The sequence below is a fragment of the Apus apus genome, chromosome 1 (genome assembly GCF_020740795.1).
Source record: "Apus apus isolate bApuApu2 chromosome 1, bApuApu2.pri.cur, whole genome shotgun sequence".
In the NCBI taxonomy this organism is placed as follows: domain Eukaryota; kingdom Metazoa; phylum Chordata; class Aves; order Apodiformes; family Apodidae; genus Apus; species Apus apus.
The window spans coordinates 29,747,587-29,771,067 of record NC_067282.1 but is presented as its reverse complement, the minus strand read 5'-3'; the positions used below and the strand labels follow the sequence as shown (position 1 = coordinate 29,771,067).

The following is a 23,481-nucleotide window of genomic DNA, read 5'->3' as shown; positions in this document are numbered from 1 at the left end:
TGTCTTTATAGCCATGAGAAGTATAGTATTATCAAATGTGTAGATGTAATGCTTAACTAGGTCACGATCTAGCAGGCCACTATTTAACTTAAAGAGTGCAAACAGCATTACTGACTTACCAAGGAGAGAGAGATACACGTATGTACAGTTGAACAGCTGTTCTTAAGTCCTCCCTTTGATGAGGGTAGAATTACTTTACAGCTTGCAAAATAAATGATAAAAGCTGGACTCATTTAGAAAAATAAAAGCTTCTAAAAGCCCTTCAATCCAAACCTGATAACTTTATCATACCTCTCATTCAACTAATGCCTTTTTTTCACCTTGTAGTTCCAGAGGAATAAAGCTAGAGGCCTAGTGATCTGTTCTTTTATTGACTTGCATGCATGGACACACAAAATCCACTTAGCAATTTGAACCATTTCAAATAAGGGGAGTGTTGAGGCAGTCCTAACTTTTCACTGATTTGGAACTAAATTCATGGTGGATAAACCAACTTTTTACTGAAGTAGTAAAAGACATTGCTGGACATGATGTAGGTGGGATTTTTTCAGTTGTAAGATTAGACTGAGCTGGAATGATAAGAAAAAGCAATAATATCTGCGGATTCTTCTCATAACTTGAAGTTTGTTTTATTTCTTGATTCAGGTTCTTAAACCTTGGCAGAAAAATTTGCATTAGATTTCTGTGATATTCTTTTTCATTTCAGTAAAGTTCAGTTAAGTAAAGTTTCAGTTTTACATAGGCAACACAGTAACTCAAACATTCTTTTTGGGACTCCCAGTTTAAAGTATCTTAGATGGTTGTGCACATTTGATGTCAATATAGTTTGAATTCGTTCTGCTGTGTTCAGTTGTAATAGGTGCTACATCTGAAAAACTTCACACTTCTTGACAGCAAGTGTAGGGACACTAAAGTTTGTTTCCTATAGGACATAAGTAGTACATTACAGGTTTTATTTATGAAGTTGCTCCTTCAGAGTAGAGCAAAAAGTACACTTTACTAAATGAAAATTTTCAGCACTATGGTAACAATGGTATAAAAGTAAAGGTAAACTTCTGGCATAGTATTAAGTTTCAGGTGTCTTTTTAAATTTATCTAAGCTGAATTTAAGCAGTGTCAGGAACTTCTGTCTTCTTTACTTCTCTTGAGTTGTTCATTTGCCATAAGTGTTTGCCATAGATCATATGCTTAAGCATTCAAAGCAACAGCTGAGACAGTTCAATTGTCTGTGAATAACTATTTACAGTATTACTAATAATAGCGCAGTTAACATTTTTACCTCATAAATGCACCACTGACATATATCACAACAGTCTTGTTTTCATTCTTGATCATCATGTGCTGATTGTGATCTAAAGTGAAGGCTTTTAAACTCTTTCTGAACTTTGTACATTGTGTTCATATGGGCAGTCACTTTCATCTACAAATGATTTAGCTGTTCTGGAGCCATAAAATAGCACATTTATGATGTTTTATTTTTACTTGTAAAAGGTGGAAGAGGCTGTTTTTTTTTAAATTTTGGGCGACTTCCCTTGTCTTCAGCCTTAGATTAGTTTGCAATGTTCAAGGAAAATATAAATCGACTATGTTGCTCTACTGAAAATGTTTTGGTAATTGCTGGTGAGTTAAAAAACTGTCCTGGAGAGGAATCAGCCAGTACAGTGCTGGTGTGAAACAGAAAATGGAGTGCTGTAATCTGCAGTCATGTATATATCAAAATGCAGATTTTGCTTATGCCAAGATTGGAATGAAAGTCCCTTGACATCTTGCCCTGGCATGTGTGTCCCTGTGTGACAGGGGGATATTAGAGATCCAGATCAAATTACAAAGTAAGTATGAAGAATAAATCCTGTGAGCCCTACACATTGGACTTGAAGAGGTTACACTAATCTTTGCAATTCCTTGGCCTTTTGGAACTTCTTCAGTCATTCAGGTTTTTTTAGTTAATACACCTTTCTAAAAGTCCCATTAAGAAATAAATTAAAAAAATAATAGTTCTTCGAATTCTTACATTCAATAAAGCCAAATTTTATAAAACCATTTTTTTGATACTGATAAGATGCATAATTCTCTATATGAAGAAAAGAGGCCAAAAGTTGTATGGGAATTCAAATTGAATTAATGCCTTGTGTTAAGAACAGATTAGGTGTTTTGTAGGAAAACCTAGGGAGCAAAAGTCTCTGGCTTGGCAAATTTGGGAGGTTGCTATGGCAGGGATAGTACTAGGGATCAACAGGGTGATAATCTTAAAAGACAATTTGCAGTACTGCTTAATCAGTTTTGAGTGAACTTAAAGGCTTAAAATAGACTTTTAGCCTGTCAGAATTGGGTTGTGAAAGCTGCTGAGGAACAGTGAGCAAAAGCTACTGAGTTGTTTGCCTTGTTTGCTGTAAAAGAAAGGCTATACTTCTTATTTCTTATGCCTTTTAATGACTAGGAGAGAGGTTTTGCCTGTTCAGTTGTGGTTTTGGAAGATGCTGTTGCCGAGTGGCCGCGTTTCAATCAGCTGTACTGAAAGCTGTTATGTGTTGGTGCAAAACAGTAAGGACCAAAGAGCAGCTGGAAATGACATGAGTCTGCCACATGCAAATAGCTTGACCAAAAAATGTAGACTGTTCCTTCTGGCAATAAATTCCCTTGTCTACAACTAGAAGCAGCTTGAGGCAACTCAGTGATAGGCTTTTATCAGTTACTTTATGTTCTTATGCCAAAATAAAATAAATATGTGTTAACAGAGACTTCAGTATTATATCTGTGCTTAAGGAGATTGTTTTCATGTGATCATTTATATACATTTAATATTAAACGTGTAATAATAATATTTAGAATAGTATAGTCTGAAGAGTTAGAATGTTAGTGACACTGGTGCTTTTGAGAGGGTTTTTTGCTCATGTTTGTTTATAAGTGTATTCAAGTGTATTCAAGGATTGAGATTCCCTCTTCATATTCCAGTCAGTGAAGAACTGTTCTTGTAAGTTTAATGAAATATCTGAATTGAAATTGATTTTTTCTCCAAAGAAAACCAAAGTATTTAGGGTGCGTTTAGGTTATGGTAGTATCTACTGTAGAAAAAACAATAAATAATTAAAATTATTCTAAAAAACCCAGTTTAGACCAACCTTTGTACAGCTGTTGAAAGTATTAAAGTCATATACCTTGATTATGTTTTCTAAATCATATAAATATGTTGTGAACAAAATTTGTAACCCAGATGCAGCTTATACTGTCGTTCTAGGCCACCATATTGCTAAACCACGAGAAGAAAATACTATGTTCAGCTTTTAAGGATGTCTTAAACGTTGTTTTCAGTGTTCAAAGCTGAAAAATGGATGGAGGGGACTTCGGGATTTTCCCCTCCAGTGTCAGTAGTAGTATGAAATAATAAAGAAAAGAAGTAGTCTGTGTGCATTGCACATCTGAAGTAGAACTGAATTGCGTGGAGAAAAATACTGCTGTGTTACCTTTTCAGAGGCTGTTTTTTTTCAGTGACAAATGAGAAGTGCAGCTCTCTTTTTGTGCCTTTCAAAGAATAAAGACAAGTGAGTTGGTGAGTACTGACTGTGTTGTACATTCTCCTGCTGAGGAAGAGGCAGCAGAAGTCTGACTCTGCCTTCCCTTCCTTTCTGTGAAAGGCAGCGATCTTAGAGTTCTGTTGATGACTCCAGTTAAGTCATTCCTTGGTCCCTAACCCTGAAATCTTTTTAAGTGTTGTGTCGTATGTGCTGCAGAAGATAACTTGTTCATTTATTGAAGCTGAACAAATAGAGGTTTTCCACATCTTACTGGGTGCTGTTATTCACTCTTCTTCCTTGTCTTTAACATAAGCACACATGAATTGCAGTAGGACCTCACCATGTTTTTTGTTATAATGTGCGGTGTCCTGCAGAAAGTCCTACAATTGCGTGATGAAGGGGATACTGGTCCAGGTCTGTGTCAACTTTTTTCTGCTTCTACAGATGTCCTCTTCGACAGCCAGTATCTTCAGTGAATTACTAGCTTGCCTATGTTGCCTAGTTTCAATGCTGCAGCCTCTAAAGTGGCTACACTCATGTCTGAAGGAAAGGCCAAGTTGCTCCTTCCTCTCTGTGTACTAGCATTTGTTTTCCTCTTTGAGCAATAATTGCATATAAATCCAGTTTTTATATTTTGTTAATGAAGAGTATTCTTGGAATTGTATCCTGGACTGCATGAAGTGTGGCCAGTGGGTAGAGGGAGGTCATTCTCCCCTCTACTCCACTCTTGTGAGACCTCTCCTGGAATACTGTGTCCTGGGGCATCCATCACAAGAAAGACATGGACCTCTTGTATCACCAAGAAGGGCCATGAAGATGGTCAAAGAACTTGAGCACCTCTTCTGTTAAGACAGGCTGAGAGACTTGGGGTTGTTCAGCCTTGAGAAGAGAAGGCTTCAGGCATTGGAAGGGGCTGCCCAGAGAGGTGGTGGAGTCACCGTCCCTGGAGGTATTAAAAAAACCTGTAGACATGGCACTTTGGGAATTGCTGTAGTGGGCTTAGTGGGTGATGGTGTTTGTTTGGTATGGGGTTTTTTTGGGTGTGGTTTATTTTTGTTTGTTTTGTTTGCTTGTTTGTTTGCTTTGGTTTTTTTATCTCCTGGGTGGATGGTTAAGCTTCCAAACCATAAAGTTTCTGTGATTCTGTGAGACCTTGTAGCAGCCTTCCAGTACATGAAAGGGGGGCCTTACCAGAAAGTTGGGGAAGTACTTTTTACAAGGAAGTAAGGAAAGCATGAGAGGGAGTTTTAAGTTGAAAGAGGGTAGATTTAGATTAGACCTTAGAAAGAAATTCTTTAGTGTGAGGGTGGTGAGACACTAGCACAGACTGCCCAGGGAAGTTGCGGATTCCCCCTCCCTGAAGTGTTCAAGGCCAGGTTAGATGGGGCTTTGAGCAACCTGGTCTAGTGGGAGGTGTCCCTTCATTGCAGGAGGGATGGAGCTATATGATCTTTAAGGTTCCTTCCAACCCAAACCATTCTATTATAATTTGGCTACAGTATCCAGACTCATGACTCACTTTACATCCTTGCAGCGTTTTTTCGTGTTTCTCAGTAAAAAATGAACAGTGGGATAACAAATGAGAGTTTTCTGATAGCAGTTGTTGAGATTGTTTTTGTGGCTTCTATTGCAACACGAAATGGAAATGCTAGTCTGTACCTCTGTGAGTTGTTGACATTGACTGGGAGTTGTTGACAAATGACTGATGTAATTTCACATCAAAAGATTGTCCCACAAGTTGGACTGCCCATGTACTTGAATAAAGTAAGTTAGCTCTGCCTATATTTAGTTCAGGAGTTTTTATCATGTAAAAGAGATTTGTTCAAATAAACCTCTTTTTAGAGGTTTATTAACTTCTAAAATAAACTTTAAAATAGCCTAAATAACCTCTTTTTAATAGGTTTATTTAACCTCTAAAAAGAGCTTGGCTAGTGGAAAATGAGCTGTTTTTTTGTGTTCATGCTTAAGACATGACTGATTTATTGGTGGGAGGGAAGGATGTGGGCAAGATTCTCTTCAGATGTTATGCAAAAGCAGACCTTGGAAAACTTGGTAATAAATGGCAATAAGCATATATTTCCAAATTGGTAAGGTGCTCTGGTTATTGGCTTGGTTTAATAAAGCATCATAGCTTTTAACTTTGGAATGACAATTGATATCAGTAATGCCAGATACATTTAAGCTTGTGTAACATTATACTGTTATGAACCTGTAGAAGGAGTTGCTTTTGCTTATAATTTTGTTTGTGAGCAAACTTGATTTTTTGTGTGTGTTTTTTAATTTCAGCTGAGATCGATAACTTATTTCTGATGGGAAACTTTGTTATAGAAGCAAGTATTCTCTGTTGTCAGGATTTTTTGCCCTGTGTTCTGTTTCTTAAGCACTCTTCTTTGTGGTGAGAACACAGACTTAAAACAGTCAGGGTATATTTAGTAACATTAATTGCTCTATGAAGAATGATCCAGAAAACAGGCAGCTGAAAATCTCATTCAATACACAAAATGTCTGCTGTAAGTCTTGCATTCATCACTTGTAATCAGTAAAGGAAGAAAACCTGGATATGGCACTTGTAAAGATGGTCACAATCCACGATTATGACAAATCTTCAACATATGATTTTGTTCTAAGGCTGGATCAGAAGATGTATTTCAACAGGGACTAGAAATTCTCAATGATGATATATGTGGCAATGGTGTAATGTTATCCTCCAATGTTATCCTTCGAGGGAGGTGACTTGAGACTGAAACAGGTGCAGAACATGCCTGCTTGTATGGTCAGAAACCGTAACAAGAGTAAACTAGAAGAATCTAATTTGTTTATTAATCTTGCAGAGGAATGGCTGGGAGAAGATACTATCATAAATATATCACAGGGAAAAAAGCTGGAGGGAGGAACAATTTAAAGGACAATCTTGATCCTTAGCCTTACATGTTCTGTGGACAGTTATATAGAAAGTGAGCTGCAAAATAAGAAAAAAGCCTCTTCATTTAAGGCACTGGAGAAAGCTTTAGGAGAATTTGTTATGTGCAAGTATTTCTAGCAAAAGACTCTAGGTGATACAGCAGACCTTGATAAAATACATCTTAAGCTTTCTGGCATTATGGCATTTAAAAATTTTGAGATGCTTGATTTAAAAGCCTACACTCATTTGTAAAGAAGTTTCACTAAACTTTTAACCTTTTCCATTTGTTAGAAGAGCATGGTATACAATAGGTATTTCTATTCTCAGTCAACAGTTAAAAATAGCTTTCTGTGAAATGCAGTACTGTTGTATATGAAAAACAGATCAGCTGATAATTTATAGCACAACAGTTGTAACTTTGTGATAATGTGTAGTCTTTTGAGTAACACCTTCAGTGTATCTGCAGGTGTGCTGGCAGAGGGCTCCGCACGAGCCACATTGGAAGCTCTTTTTGTTTGAGTTAATTTTCTACTATCTGTGTCAGTCTTGAATAAACAAACTTTAGAGATGAGACTTTCATTAAGTAAGCATAGGAAACACATGGGGAGTATGTGGTAATGCTGTTTCTTCTGAGGGAATCAATGAATGAAATGATTCATAATTTCTGGATAATCAGCCTTTTTTATTTAGGAAGTAAGATATATGTATAATTGGATATTTGCTGCTGTATCTCTTTAGAGTTCTTCCAAAAGGAATTAATTTCCCATCCAAATTTTTGAAGATGCAGGGCAAGAAAGAGAAGAAACGAGAGCTCAGAAGTAGATGACTGATGCATATCAGTCACAGATTACTCCATTTTGGAAGAAGTCCAAATTAAAATTTTAAAGGTCCTTTGATCTCTAGGGCTTTTTTTTTTTTGCTGTTTTTTGTGTTTGTTTTTTTTTTCTTTTTCTTTTTTTAGTAAAAGGAGGCTGAATTGGAAGTTAGATAAGAATGCAAGACACTTGCTTATGCAGAAAAGTCATAATCTGAGCAGAATGCCATGCAATTTTTTAATTAAACCCACAGTTCTCTCATGAAGTATAACCTCTTTTTACTGGGCATGACTAAAATAATTGACACTCAAATACTGAGTCATGAGAATGCATTTGTTAAAAGTCCTGTGACAGTTTTAATACTGTGTGAAAGGTGACAAAATCATTGGCTAAATCATCAGTGGCTCACTTTAACTACCTGTATATTAATGAACTTGTTGAGAGTACTATTAAAAAATTAGTTATTGAGTCAAAATGTTTAGGAGGTACAGTGCCAAGTATCAGTTATTGATTCAGTGAGTTTTACAGTGCATTCATGACTTAAAAAGTGAATTAACTCAAAATTTCTAATTTGGAGTTCACAATATCAGTGGGAGCTTAGCCACTGAGTAATAGTAGAGGTAGTAAAAGGTTAGCATGTTCAGCACCCTCAGTGGTGGAAAACTGTCAAAAATTAAGTTTGTCGCATAGTAAACATCTCAAAATGTATCTGTTGCATGGACAAACCAAGCCAAGGAGTGCTTTAGAAAATCTTTTGGGAGTTTCTGCTTTCACAGTTGGAGGTATACTACCCAAATCCCTAAGTTCTAGCCCTGAAGCTTTAAGCTTGATTCCTGTTTTCAGAAAACATAATTTGGATTTCAGCAGCATGTGTATCAAGTGGTTGGTTGTCATTGATTTGAGCAGGTTCACAGCTTGTGTAGCAAAGACTTTTTCTTGTGACCAGGGTAATTTAACTCCAGCTGTTCCATTCAAGCATTATTGAATTTTAACAACAAAAAAACACCACAACAGATTAAAAGTGGTTTTTTTTTGTTTGTTTGTTGTTGTTTTTTTTCCCCCAAATCTATCACTAATGTACACTGTACTTATTTGACTTCTTTAATCTAATATATCTGGTTTTCACTTCTACCCATCAGGCTACGATAAGATAATGGAAATAATGTTACCTGTCTGCTCTTCACAGGACTCCTTGCTGTCTACCCGTAGGTCTCTCATTTGAGTCTGAATAAACTGGCTGATGTAGCCTCTTCAGGATTAGACCTCAGAGTAGGTAGTTCTTTACATGTTATTTTAGTTATTGATGGGGAAGGCTTAGCGAATCAACACTTTCCTGTCCCTTTCCTACTTTACATGTAGCCTGTTCTGTGTCTGTGCCAACTCATTGTTACCACATCTAGAACATGTTAGCTATCGAGCAAAGAGGAAAATGCAAGGTAAGATACACATAAAAGCAAATTAGAATTATTTCAGTAAGAGGATTCAGTCCAAAATTATTCTTGTAGAAAAAATATCACTGTAATTCTTAGCATGTAACATGGAAATTAGACCTCCTTAAAGTTGGTCTGAAAAGAAAATAAATAAGGAAGAGGAAGTTAATCTGCACCAGAGCAGAAATTGTAGGCCATGCTCTGTAGGGGGTATAAATGAGCATTAGTAATTTTGTGTATTTCAGAAGCTTGGGAAGTTATCTTCTCCCTCCAAAAAAATCCCAAACCCACAACCTCCTTAAACAATATGAAGGTAATAAAAAAGAAGACATTCTTTTGTCCCTTCAAAATGCAGATTGCCGTGCAGTTGTTACATATTAGCAGCATTGGTGTTTGTCTGTGGTTGCAGACTGACCTACAAGTGCCATCTGTGCCTGCTGGCTTATTGCCACCTGTGTCCCTCAGGAAGTATTATGGCAGGCATAAGGTGGTTTCTGCCTGCCCAGTCACAGGCACTGGATAAGTAAAAGGGTGTGTGTGTGTGTGTGTTTTAGACCCCTACCAGTCTTTTTGCAGTCTATGGATCTGATGTTTCTCAGTTTCAAAAGATGTTAGATTAAAATCGTCATGTAAACTATGACTTGTTAAAACAAGTATGAAAAAAAAAAAAAAAATTGCATGTTTTTTCCACCAAACCTAACTCATTCCTTGGCTGACAGCAGCATGCTGGATGCGGTAGCTGCTTTGATTCGGTTTTCCACAGAGAAGGCAAGGGTTAATTCTGAAGGAAATTAAAATGAGAAAGTTGAGGAACATTGTCTTGAGCTTAAAATAAGAGCTATGGGAACAGTTACCTAGGAAAGTGATCTTGGTGCAAAATGTACAGGTCTGTAGTTCTGGTGGTTCCAGCTAGGTGGTTTTTAGTTTGGGTTCTTTTAAGGATAGAGACAGTATGTACTGTGCTTATTTTGCCTCCAGTTCAAGAAAGTATTTCTATTTATTTTTTTTTTTCCTGCCCCCTCTTTGTCTAGGAACAGCCATCTGATACTTAGTTGTTTATTAGAATTTAATATATTTGCTTATGCCAGGATTTTCTTCTTTGGTACCTCAGTCTCTGGTAATGTTTTCACAGATTCCTGTATCACTTAGAAGGCTGAAGTGTTTCTTAGCCATTTCTTTCAAATTAAATGATAATTTCAAATGTAACTTCAAATAATTATTTTCACAATTTTTCCTGTGTAATAGTAATATAATTAATTCATTATTTAAGGATGTGCTCAATAGTGTAAATCAGCTTTCATGGTATAAAACAGATTTGTGTTGATAAACTATTACAATTATGTTGTGCTGACTTCAAGAAGCATTGCAGGACAAGTGCAGTAATGTAGATAAGGTAGATTAACCCTGGCATCTGTGGGAGATGAGCAGACAAAAAGGGAAGTGATTAGATGAGTAATACTCAGCTTTTCATGTCACTGTCAATTAGCGTCAGGTAGCTTTTTCATGTCTTTACCCACATGCCTTTGATATACCCAAAGATCAAATAACTTGTGTTCATTTCCCTGTTTATGGCAAATTTTCTTACAAGGCATGAAATAGTTCATGTATAAAAATGAATTGAATATAAACAAATCTAGTATTTTAGTCTGCCAGGTGTGGAAAGTGATAATCCTCAGAGTCCTGGCAAGTGAGCCACTTCACAGAAACTGGTTCATGTGCAGCTTCTGCCAGATGGTAAATGTGAGGTACCTCCTCACCAAGGCACATAGTGCATAGCATAAATAGTGGCCTCTCTTCACAGCCTGAGGAAAAGTAAGAGCCATTAAAATAGAGAATAAAATGAAAAAGAAACCTTGGCATTGAATTCATCTTAGTTCTTCTAGTTGTACTGTCTGTGAGCTGGAAAAGGTTGTAGAACACTACATCACATCCTGCTGGTTTTGAGTGCATCGTGTGTCATTTCCCTGTTGAAATGAAAGGTGTTGATTTTGAAAGTAGGCAGCTTTAAGAGAGGAGATCTCTCTGACTGAAACAAGAGGTGTGTAATAGAAGACTGCAGTATGCCGTGTGGGGATCCACCACCATCGTGATAGAATGCAATTCATGTTTTTTATTTCACATCTTTCCCTGTTCTCCAGTAGGTGCGAGTAAGTTGCTTGGTGAAAATAAGGTTGTGTGCCGGTGTGTTTATTTACACATGTGTACGATTTACACATTTTTGAGCTTTTGCTTTGAATTTGATGAAAGCTGTAGTCAGTATTCTTCTTTAAGAAAATAATTTAATATTCCAAGTCTTAGTCCTGTGAGAAGTCTCTAATATACCTGGAAGTCCCCTTATAGCCCACAGTTTACCTACTCACAGCATTCCATTATAATAATTGAAATGTATCTGTGATGAATGAAGCTAATCTTCAGGACTTTTCAGTATCAACATACACTTTTAGTTTTTGTTTACACACAGAAGCCAGGGAAGGTCCTACTTTCATTATTGGTGGGTGTTCTTCATAAAAATTTCTTTCATGTCCCAGTATGAACAGTTCAGGCAGATGACTGGAATATGGTTTGATTCAGTAAAGATGTTCACCTTGATGGTGTATGATGTGAACCTTTCAGTTTTTGTTTCTCCAGTGCTCTCCATAATTATAAAGGCTGAAAATTATCACAAACAGTTGTAAAAGTTTTTGGAGTTGGCTGAACAACACTTCTTTTACTGTGTCTGAGAAAACACCTGAAATATATAAGTCCTTCTGAGGCTGACTGTTACAATACTGGAATGGTACAATCCGTTGATGGATCTTAGGGCTGATTGTTTATTAAGGAGTGAAAATTAATTACTTGTATTGTCCTTGTGCAGAAAGTGTGGGAGAAGGAGGAAATGCTTCATGGCCTGTGAACTGGGTTTTGTACAACATGTGATTGAAGGTCTTTCTGTTGATGGAAGGTGTTTGTTCTCTGATACGTTTTTCCATTTTGTGATGCAAGTGTTGGGTGCCTGTATTGGGTAAGATTTTGGTAACAAGGGGGCTGCAAGGGTTACTTCTGTGAAAAGGCACCGGAAGCTGCCGCCCTGTCAGACAAAGCCAGCTCCAGCTGGCTCCAAGATGGGTCATCAGCAATGCTGGTCATGCCTCTATGATTACACAGTTAAGAAAAGGTGAAAAATGCTTTCTCACATGGCAGCTGTGTGAGAAAGGAGTGTGAAAGGAGAAAAGTGTTGTGAGTGACCACAACTTCCATTCCCTGTCCCCCTGCACCATGGGGTTGGAAGTAGGAGGGTCATCAGTGAAGTTATCCTGGGAAAAAGGGGATGGGGGAAGGTGGTGTTTGGTTTTTTTCCTCACTGTCCTACACTGTTATTAATTTTAAATAAATTTTCCCCACGTCGAGTCTGTGTTGCATGTGATAGTAATAAGTGAGTGGTCTCTCTTTTATGAGCTTTTACATCCTGGTTTTTACCCTTGTCCTGGGGAACGAGAGCGGCTGGATGGACACCTGGTGGTCAGCCAAGGTCAGCTCACCACAGCCCTACACAGAGATCTGCAGGAAGAATCCAGCTGGTTTACAGTATGTTTTTAGGGAGTTTCATGCACTTTCACATTAGGTTGATCTTCAGTATGTAAACCCAGTCCTCTCAGGAACCATTTTTTCTGCCAATCTTAACCCCGAACAGTTGTTCTAAAGAGGAAGAAATTATAAGATAAAGGAAAAATGCAAATGTTTTATTTTGCCACCTAAAGGCAACTGCAATAATGAAGCTGATTCTTGTATTAACCTTCTCTTTATTCTTCCAGGCTTGTGATACTGTTTTGACCATGTTTCTTGTAGAGAAATTGCCTTTGTCTCTTTGGAATCGTAGCATGCCATGGAACTAATAATGAGAATATGCTTCCATTTACTGAGTTATTGCTACCCTTTTTCTCTTTCTTTCCACCACCCTTGTTTCACACAGAGGAAGCAGCAGTAATGTTTGCTCAATGTTTTGGTGTCTGGGAGAGGCAGCTTATACTGTTTGCTTCCTTCAGGGTAGTTGGTTCACTACCTGAGGAGAAATGTAGGACGCACATTTCTTACACTTGGCTGTACTTTATTGGGAGGTTACAGGACACGGTGGAAAAGCAAGCTGCATATTTCATAATGGAGTGGCAGATGAAATAGAGTGGAATGGTAGATGAGTGTCACTGGGAAAGATTAAGTTTGTAAGCAGGGTCTTTGTCAAATGTGTCTTCTAACTTTTAATGCCACTTCTGTCAAACATAGGCCAAATGTTGCTCTAACTACAGAGAGCTCAACCTCAGATTCTTACATCATCTGAGGGAAAAACACTTGATTATGACTATTTCAGAATATATATATATATTTTTTAAAAAGTTGACCTCTGTAGAGAGCAATTTACACATTTGTTTCTTGCAGTATTGATTGCAAGTGAATGGTCTTATTTGTCATATTTTGAAAACTACGGTAGGCAATAGGTTGTTAAGAGTGGTGGGAGGGGTGGGCAAGGGGTGTTGTAAGCCGTGCCTTTCTAATTATGTCCTGTTCATACACTGTGGATGGACCTTAAAAGAAAGAAACTGTTGAGGAACACGATTACAGGGTGTTGGCCAATTCTGTGAGATCAGGACCCCCTCTAGTGGTGACACCTGCCAGGCTCTGCGAGATGCTTTCTCCTAGTGTTGGTTTCCTTCAGTCATTTTTTTTTTTTCTCTCCATCTAAAGCCCCTGTTAGATCCCCTCTGATAATTGTGGCGAATATCTATGATTACTATTACAGTTGTTACTTTGACAAGTAATAAGTTGAGTTCTTTCTGACCATCAGTGACACTGAAAAACATTGTGTTGTATATCTCTAGTGTTAAATGAAATTTGCTACACCTGTAGTATAATCTCAATTTCTCTGTGGCTTTGAGGTGGAAATTTTCAATGTTAATTCTTATATTATCAATGGGAAACAGGTGGAAAAAAAAAAAGACAGTGTTCCAAAAAGTAGTGCTTAGGAAGTGTATGTGAAACAGCAGAGTAACTTCATAATCTGTTCAAAAGTATTTATTTTGCAGTGTCTCTACATTTTTATGTCAAATTGCCTGGGGTAGATGCACTTCCTATGTGTTTTGAGTCAGCAGTTGTACATCTAGACTCAGTGGCATTAATCAGTGTCTACATGTTATTGTTACAAGTTATTGCATCAGTAGTGACAAATACTGTTTCGCAGCACTGAAACTACTTTTTTCTCTGTGATAAGTTGTAGTTTCAGAATGGAGAACCCCGAGTCTGTTTACTACTATTTATTTTTTCTTGTATGGCAGCAGAATTGTTTTTACTGCATTGGATATTCTTTGTTTTCTGTTATCTGTTCTTCTCTCTGCTGAATAATTTAAATAAAAATGTTTCTTAGTGAAGAAATGCCACACATTCTTTGTGGCATAATTGTGATGAACAAACCAAAAAGCATTAGGTGCCAGAGGCAGTGGAGGTCTTTTCCTCTTTTTGGTTCGTGTAGCATCACTGTCTGTAAAAGTTGCTGACTGCTGTAAAATCTGAATGTACATCCTGGACATTATTCATTGATCCTTACTGGCATATTGAGATGGCAAGTAACTGAGACAAGGTATACTGCTATGCTACATGTTGACAAGTTGTAGGGCATGTCTTAGAAGTATATGGCATTTTATAGCTGCATTATGATGTTCTTATGACTAATATATAGCATTTGCCTATGGGATGATGCATTTTCCTGCCATTTAGGGAGAAGAAGCAATTGCTTCATTAGAGAGCATTGACTGTTCTATTATGATAGGCACAATTACAGTGATAATAGATCACTTGCCTTCTTTTTACGGTGTCTGAGATACAGTGCCATCAACTTGTGGCTTCCAATTATCAATAAAGATACAGGGAGCTAATATGGAAATACAGGCTTCCTAAAACCCTAATAAAAATATGGGTAACTTACAGCACAAAAGATGAAGCTTCATACAGTTGTGGCGTTTCACATACAGAGTTCTTTATGCATTTCCCAGCATTCTTTATTTGGATCATTTCCCCATAAAATTAGGGTTGAATTTACTATTTTTTTAGACTCCTACCATGATTTGCTTGAATTTTGTCAAATCCAGTTCAGACATCTCATTTAAGCACCTTGGATAGTATCTTAGTACAAATGCAAATACATTCTTCAAAATAACTCCTGTATTTCATTCAGTAAGTGCTGAAAAGTACAAAAATAGGAACATGGTGGGCTGTATTTAAGGTTGTTTGGGTGGCTTTTTTACCTTGCAATTTCTTGGTTTCAAAACTCCATATCAAATACAGATTTTTCTTCTGTTTCAGATTTTTATATCTCAAAAATTTCCTGCAAAGTGGTAGATAGGTGCTTACTTGCATAATTCCACCTTTTGTCTATTGTCCTTTTGCATGTTAGAACTATAAATTTATAGTGAGTTTTTCTATAGTCTGAAAATATTAAATCAATGCTTTTTGAAAGCACTGCTTTCATGAAAATTCTTGGCCAAGATTTGTGATGTATTAATGCATATGCATATTTGTTTAATGAATTGCTGCTCTGAGTTAAAGGCTGAATTAGTTTAGCTCTCCCATCAATTGTCTGCGATTTGTATTTAATAGTGTATTAATAACTGGTGTTTAATAATGTGTTGCTAGCTGCAAGATAGGAAAATTGGAGCACTTTGCTAACCTTACTGAAATAAATGTAACCATATTACAAGAGGCCTTACAGGAAAGCTGGGGAGGGGCTTTTCACCAGGATGGTTGAGGGGAGTGATAGGACAAGGGGTAATGGTTTTAAACTAAGAAAAAAGAGATTTAGGTTAGATATTAGGAAGAAATTCTTCACCAAGAGGGTAGTAAGGTTACCCAGGGAGGCTGTGGAAGCCCTCTCCTTGGAGGTTTTTAAGGCCAGGCTGGACTGAGAATTTGAGCAACCTGGTCTAGTGGGAGGTGTCCCTGCTCACAGTAGGAGCGTTGGAACCGGATAATCTTTAAGGTCCCTTCCAACCTTAACCATTCTATGATTCTATATGACTTCTAGTATTATTCTGGTTATTTTGACAATGCCGTTTTGATTCTGCAGTGGCAGCGTTTTATACCATGTATATATGTATAGTGGCAGTTGGTAATCTGGCTGCAAAGCATGAAGTCAAAAAGGCTCTACTGAGTAGTGGTACTTACTGTAGATGTATTCAGAGCTACAGGGATGGAAAGATTTTTCCCTAAGGGTGGGGTCAGTTTTCACTGATGTGAGGGCTGTGTAGACCCTGATCTTGCAGTGTGCCAGTCACCGAGCAAGGCTTGGAGTTGTCTGTTAAAGGTTTATTTACCAGTCTGAACTTTCTGCTTTTTATTGTTCACTCCCAGCTAAGGAAGTGTTTGTTTTGTGTAGTTCCTGTCTAACTTCCAACATAGTAACATTTCTCATAAGAAAGCCATGTCGTTGTGCCAGAATTGTGTTGACTCTTCTAAAGATCAAGATTCCAGCTAATATTTTTCTAAACTGGTTTGCTTATTTTTCTGTGTTCTGTTACTTTATTTTGGAGTTTTAACAAAGTTGTTCTTGGCAGGAAAAGATGAAATGAAGCCAGATATAGTTCAAAAACTTCTTGATGTCACAAATAATGAATGAATAGCGTATTTCACTTAAAACAAAAAGCTCACTCCAGCGCAAGGCCTCCTTCCATGTTTGTTTATATTTGTGTCACCTATTTCATAATGGAATTTACAGGAAAAAGTCACCTCAGGTGAGACCTACCTATACTGTCTTGGCAACCACTAGATGTACTTGTTCCATCACAGATTCATTAATATGTTAGGCATCCTGTGTGTTAGATGGTCTATGCAAATTAATCAGAATTCCTTTAAACACCAGCAAATTCCATCCCTCTGTGAATTTCCATTTCTGTAGTAAATGCTAGTCTGTACAGGAATGTCATTATTTTTAATAACCCTGAAGTGTTATTCTTCAAATTAATGAAGCAAGGGGGATGTGTAGATTAGTGATTTGGGAAATGTAGAGTTAAAACATTACAGTAAGGAAGCAAAGGTTTGTCAGCTAATGATTTCTGCATTTAAAAAATATTTTCAGAAGTTGTTTAAAATGTTAGTTTCTGCCTTCTTCTTTTTCCTTAAATAATGAACCCAGGAAAGTCTTTGCAAAATCTTTTTCAGAGATTCTGTGAGTTGTGACAGAGACAAGTTGTATGCTGTTGTTTTTCTCAGTGTGTTCAAAAGATTCTGCAGTTTCATTAAGGCTTAATCTTTGTCTGTTACAGGAGTGTAGTCAATCTAGTTGCGGTTCTACTTTTTTCAGGTACTAGAATTTTTCAGGGGTAAGTTAACTGTTGTGGCATCAGTCCTTTTTATTTTATGTGAAGGTCAATGAGAACACACATGAAAGTCGCACTTAGGTGGTGGGCTGCAGTTTTTGTGTTCACAGTTTTTGACCTGTGTATCACGGGAAAAGAACTGAATGGAGGATAAAAGGTCACTCTATGTAATGTCCAGTGCCATGCGGACTGTCTTCAGTCTAGGCCTAAATTCTGTTCACTCTTCTGGATCTTGCTGCTCCTTCCCCTTTAAAGGAGGAAACGAGCAGTACACACGTGGTGTGTATCACTGCAGAAAAAGGTGGTTTCAAAAAAGGGAAGGTTTTCTTTGAAATTGAATTGTAAAAATGAAGATCCCCTTCATGATTCTAAAATAGGCATGGCAGTCCTCTTTTAATGTCTGATAATACGCATAGGTGGGAAAGCGTCAGGAGAGGGAACTAGTGGTAATTTTTTTGGAATGCCATGTTAGTAAACAAGTGTTCTCATGACAAACAGAAAACAGTAGCACTAAAACAGAGGAGCACTGAAGGGCTTTCTTCCCCTTTGAAACAATAACAACATTCACTCAAATAGGGAATTATTTCGTTTGGTGGCAGAAATGAAGAAAGGAGAAGCTCAGGTAATGCTGTATCTAACTAGCATCAAAACCTCTTTAAGAGAAGGCAGAGCAGTTCAAGCAGTACTTGTATGGTAACTTAGAAGTGAATAATCTTGGTTGAGGTGCTTAATTCAACCATACTGCCATTTGGGTCAGCAGGGCTGCTCTCAGTTACTGTAGTTGTTTTAGGCCATTGCTGTTGTCGTGGAATAGTGAAAACCAGCTTAGTGGAATCTGACAGGGGGAAGAGAGTGTACTGAATTTCAGCTCACAATGCAGGAGAGAGAAACAAAAATAAAAATTATAAAACCTTCTTATTGGCAATGGTTTTGAACTCAAGCTGTGCCTTTGCTTTGTGCACAGCAAACTGACATGTCTGGAACTGCAAAGGAAGTTAAAAAGATCTTTTTGCTTCTGCCTTCTTCTTCACAAAATCAACGCTTTATGACCCTTAAAGAGAGGAGTCAGATCATCAGCACTCTGGAAATGTATCTGCTATACTCTAGTAGTTTGAGGAAGTAAGCTTCTAAACAAGCTTTGAAGGATCAGGTAGGAGGCTTAAAATAGCAGCAGTGAAGAAGTGAGAAGATTATGAAGCTCCATTTTTTCTTTGTATCCTTCCCATCAGACATTTGACTTTTTGCCTAGGTACATTCCTGTTCCTTCCACTTTAAGCAGATGACCATTGTTCAGGCCTGGTTACCCATCTGGTGCTATGGGTAGGTGGCATTTGTGCAGTTTCTGATGATAAGAGATGTTTGCTCTGCTGCAACCCTGTTGCTCTGAACTCAGGTGATTCAGTTGGATGCTGGCATGCATTGTTATTTTATGACTCCAGCTCATATCATGATCCCTCATTTGTCATACTGTGGTAATTAAGGAACAAAGCTCAGTAACGTTTCTTCCTACTGATTTTCCCTTGTGTCTGTGTGCTTAAAATCAGGAACACAGAATGAATAGCTGATAAAATATGAACAGTTTTTATTCTGTTAGTGCAAGAGCTCACTTGGGGCATTGGAATCCATCCCTGTTTTCTTGTATGTATTTATACCATATATAAAATCCATTCCTGTAGGTCTACCCCATTTTTACAGGTAACATTCTTATATAATTGAAATCTAGGAAACACGGATCACTTTGAAGAGTTACACAGATAACTTTTTATTTAAATTTATTCAAATAAAGTGATAATCCTTGTTGTTAGTATTCTCTAAATACTATCATTATTTGCAGATGACAAGCTGTGTATTGGCTAGATCTTTGCATATATTATATGAGCTTTGGAATCTATACTTGGTTCTGTTTGCAAGTATTTCCTCAGCATATTGAGTCCTGCAAACAATTACTTTTTATTAGACCATGTAACTTTTAATTGAATGTTTGCGCTTTCATACACAGTCTGTTCCATTTCAAGATTGTGAAGTTTAGCACTTGTTTCATTTTGCATAATAAAACTATTGGCTTAACTTGTTGTCTCACTGTAGGATTGCATTTATTAATTTATATTAATAAAGAAGCATGGCTGTTCAAAGGATATATATCTAATGGCTCAAAGAAATGTACGTTCTCTTTTTCTCTTTTCAGATTTATCAAAGAATAGATTAACTGAGGTCCCTACGGAGTTGTGCCATTTTGTGTCACTGGAAACACTAAATCTGTACCACAATTGTATTAAAATTATACCAGATGCCATAATAAACTTGCAAATGCTAACTTACTTAAATTTGAGGTAAGTTTAAGTGTGCCACTTTTTTTTTTTTTTAATTTACCTATGTGTCTACGCTTTATATGTTCTGGAACAACTGACTGCATTTTTCATTTTATTGGAAGTTGTAATGCAAAAATTCATTGGCTGTAGATAAAGCTCTGTATGAAGATATTTTAAAGGCATTTTAAAGGCCAAAATGTAAAACTAATAATTTAAAAGAACACCAAGTATTATTAATCCCTTTCCTTTATTCTTCTAGTAATTTCAGAATGCTAATCACATCAGCACAGTTGGATTCTTTTAATTCCCTTCTGGTGACATATTTCATGAAACTTGACATACTTGTAGTTAAAAGGCTGAAGGGAAAGGGATAGGAATAATTTTTTTAAATGGGGAATGGACTAGTATCCTCGTAAGAAGTACAGTTGCTGCCTGTTTTAGGAGAAAGGGGCAAAAAATTAGGCACCTTTGTCTCTTTTCAGTGAAAAGTGTGTGTGAATAATAATTGGTACAGAGAATTGCTACTGGTTAAAGTTCAGGTGAATACATACTGGCTTTTGAGAGAGGGAATGTCAGCACTTTTTCAGCTGGGGCAAGATGTGGAGGTTTATTTGCAGATGAGTATGTAAAACTGTAATACTGATGATACAATTACCTGATCTTTGTGAGAATTAAGTTTAGGCAGGGGGCAAAGTGGTTGTTGGGCTTTTAAATTCAGCATATGAAGGTCTGATTATCAGTTTTCTAAACATTGAGGATGTTTCTCAAGCCTTCCTGTATTGTTATTTGACTGCAGTTTTGGCCACTGTGGAATGCTAATTTTGGTTCTAAAAATTGAAACAAGATGTGTGCTGAGTATTTGCACACATTTAAGGAAGAACAGGGTTTGAAATTTTGAAATAAGGTTTGTTAAAAATACCTAAAGAAGTTAAGACTGGATTAAATAATTACATAAAACATCTTAATATATTTAGGAATTAGAATAAACTCAATTAGAACTCAGTGTAATGATGGAATTTGTATGATTCATGACAAACCCAGAATAGTTAGAGTTAACATCACGTATCACATAAATTAGGCAATCAAAACCAAAGGAAAATTTTGAAGTTTTACTAAATAAGGTCATTTCCCTCAGTTTAAAATTCACTCTTCTATTGGATGTGCCCTCCCCCGTGTTAGCTGAACACAGTAAGCAGTCTGTACAAGAAGGAAAGATGTCCTTGACTTGCTAAGTATGTTGCTTCTTGGCAAGAAAAATGTTATAGATGTAAAATTAGTATTTTTTTTTTCCTGTTACCAGCAGAGCCCATATGCTAAATAGAATTAGAAACTGCTGCCAAGAGATACATACAGCCTTTGGGCATTGGTGGATACTGTTAAAAGGAAGTTCTTTACATAAAACATTAAACTAATGATGATTTATTACTCACTTGCCCTCCTTATGTGCTGTTCTTTATCTCTTAGTGAATTGCTTCTGAGTTCTACCAAACTTAAAAAAAAAAATAAATTACTGAATTCTTTGGGTTTTTTTGGTGTCTGATTGGTGTCTGATTCTGCTGTGTAGTTAAACCTTTTTAGATTTTAGGCTTCCTCAATTTGAGTTGTTTAGAACTTTAAAAAAAAAAAAGGTCTGTTTATTTTTTAGAATAGGTTGTGTTTTGGTCTTCTGTAAAGACATAAGAATTGAGAATCCTGACCACAATAAGCATTGATTTTTTTTTTTTTAAATTATTTTTTTTTCCCCAAATACTGCTGGTTAGTAGTTGGGTGTCTCATTTTTAATATCCTTGGGTTTGTTATTTGATACCAGTCTACCTCCCAGCCTTTATAACAGAGATATAATGATAATTTGCTTTGTAAAAACACTTTGAGACTGTTACGTGAAGTGTGAATATACATCTTCATATGCAGTTTTGTAGCAGACTACTGGATGCAGGTATAGAGGAAATGTTTTGAGATCTGTGGAATTTTAATTTTTATTTCCTTATGTTTCAATTCAGTGTTGCAACTCTTACTGGGATTACACAGGACAGTTTTTGCCATCTGCTTTTAGACTTCAGTCATGCATATTTGTTCTCTGGAGCTTTAACAGTCATACAGAAGCTAACTAAAGTGTTGATACTGGGGTGCCACTTTTTTCCTACAGCTTAATACCCATAAAAAACAAAAGTTATATCTTAAGAAAACCTTCACATATTCTAGGAAACACAGTTAATATGTTATTCTGTTTTGCTTTCTCTGGGAATTGATCCACGGATCACCATAATTTAGCATTTTTCATCACCTGGAAATCACAAAGGATTGTGACATTTGTCATATTTAAGTTCTGACTTCCTGAGTAACTGTTTCTAGAATTACAATCTTTTTTAAGGAATTCTACCAACTTTTGTCTTCTTGCAGCTCCTCTTCATGCAGCTACTCTTCATGCATACTCTTCTGCTCATACATGTTTCCCCCCCAACCCCATATATATGGTATGAAGTCACTTAAAATGGTTTTATCAATTTTAAGAAAAAGAGATTCAGAGATAAAGTGCCTCAAGAAATGGAAAGAAATGACCCACTGATGGTCACATTATTTTTCCCTGTATTTACCTGGTTTAGTATTATAGAATCACAGAGCAACAAGTACCAAGGAATCTTCAACTAAAAGCACACTTTAAAGTCATTAAGAAAATAACCATTGTGTCTGTAATTTATTTATTTTTCAGTTGGAACAAAAGAAATCTATTATACTGCCACATAAATCCAGAATAATGTTTAAATACTTGCAAAATACTGTCTCATTTGAGTTTCTTGTATTCATTAGGAAGGGTAGCAGCTGTTCTAGGTGACAACCAGACTTCTTACAATATTATTAAACTGATGTAATGCATTTTTTCCAGGGTGATAGTATTTCACAGTACTATTTAGCCAGTAATGTAGATATTTTTGATGTGCAAGTGTTTTCTTAATGATTGCCATTCTAAAATCTAAATTTTTTCGGCGTAAAATCTGACTAATCAAAATGAAGGTATTTTACAACTCACAGACTTGATGTCAGTGTACACTAGAACGTCACTGGTGTTTTTAATGGCTGTTTGTTTTTGTTTGTTTTGTTGCAGTCGAAATCAGCTTTCTTCTTTGCCAGCTTGCCTGTGTGGTCTTCCTCTAAAAGTCTTAATTGCAAGTAACAATAAGCTAGGTTCCCTTCCAGAAGAGATAGGTCAGCTAAAACAGTTAATGGAACTGGTATGTTACTGATCTTTTTTCTCTTTTTTTTCTTCTGACTTCGTATTTAACTAGAAACATTAAAATTCACTTTGCAAATGTTGAACAAATGCCTAATGCTATAATGCAGGTTATAAAACTACCTTTTGAACTTCTCAAGTGTGTTGGGTAGTAAGATTATAATAGTTTTCTTTATATTCTCCAGGACCCTTCTGAACAACATAACTGCCCTTAGATCATTCAGAACTCAGCGTTATCATCTTTACCAGATGTACTCACTGTCTGCCCTGGCTCCCTGTTTTGCTCTATCAAGTTCATAGTTCTGGCATCAGGCTCTGCAAAGCTGTATCCCCCACTGCAGAACCCTCCCCTTCTGCCTCCTTTCTCTCTGTTATTACTATCTGCTCACCACATTGCATTCCACCAGTGATACTGGTCTTCTCAGTCTATTTTGGTTTTACTTCACTGTTTTTGTCATACAACATTCCTTTTCTGGAACACCCATCTGAACAGATGTACAAAATAATAATATTCCCCTTGTTTTCAAAGCTGTCCACTTGACTATTGTTTCTGCAAGCAACAGATCATCTATAATATATTACCTAATAAATGAGAATCTGAAAAAGCAAAAATTATTTGGTACCTTAACTTATAAAAAAGTGTGCAATTAAGTTAATTCTAATTTGTATGTTGAAAATATGAAAATGCTTCCCTTTCTCTCCCTTTGCATTCCTTTTTTATATACTGTAGGCTGAAATTGAATTCTCTGTGGTGTATACATTGTGTCTTCTGGTTATTTCTGTTCACTTCTTTAAGATACAAATTGAAAAATTAACTACAATTTGACACTACTAATTTGTGCCTGGTAAAATAAAGATCTTTGGACTTTTTTTTCCAAATGCTGATATCTCCACTGACTGCATTTATCTTGACACATCTTTTTGGTATCTGAAAGTGTCTGTTTATCA

General features: G+C 36.6%; 1 protein-coding gene across 11 annotated transcripts in view; it reads left to right on the top strand.

Moving 5' to 3' along the window:
- The window catches only part of LRCH1 (leucine rich repeats and calponin homology domain containing 1), a 124,532-nt gene that overhangs the window by 42,240 nt on the left and 58,811 nt on the right, over positions 1-23,481 (top strand). For 10 of the 11 annotated variants that reach the window (XR_007891109.1, XR_007891108.1, XR_007891114.1 and 7 more), the window contains exons 2-3: positions 19,181-19,325; positions 22,408-22,534. Coding sequence is in view for 4 of the 11 variants with exons in the window: in XM_051634841.1 (XP_051490801.1) it covers positions 19,181-19,325; positions 22,408-22,534 (272 nt within the window). In the remaining 7 variants the exon portion in view is untranslated. Of the gene's footprint in view, positions 1-12,205; positions 12,224-19,180; positions 19,326-22,407; positions 22,535-23,481 lie in introns of those variants that run through there. The other variant, XR_007891123.1, reaches the window with a different exon arrangement.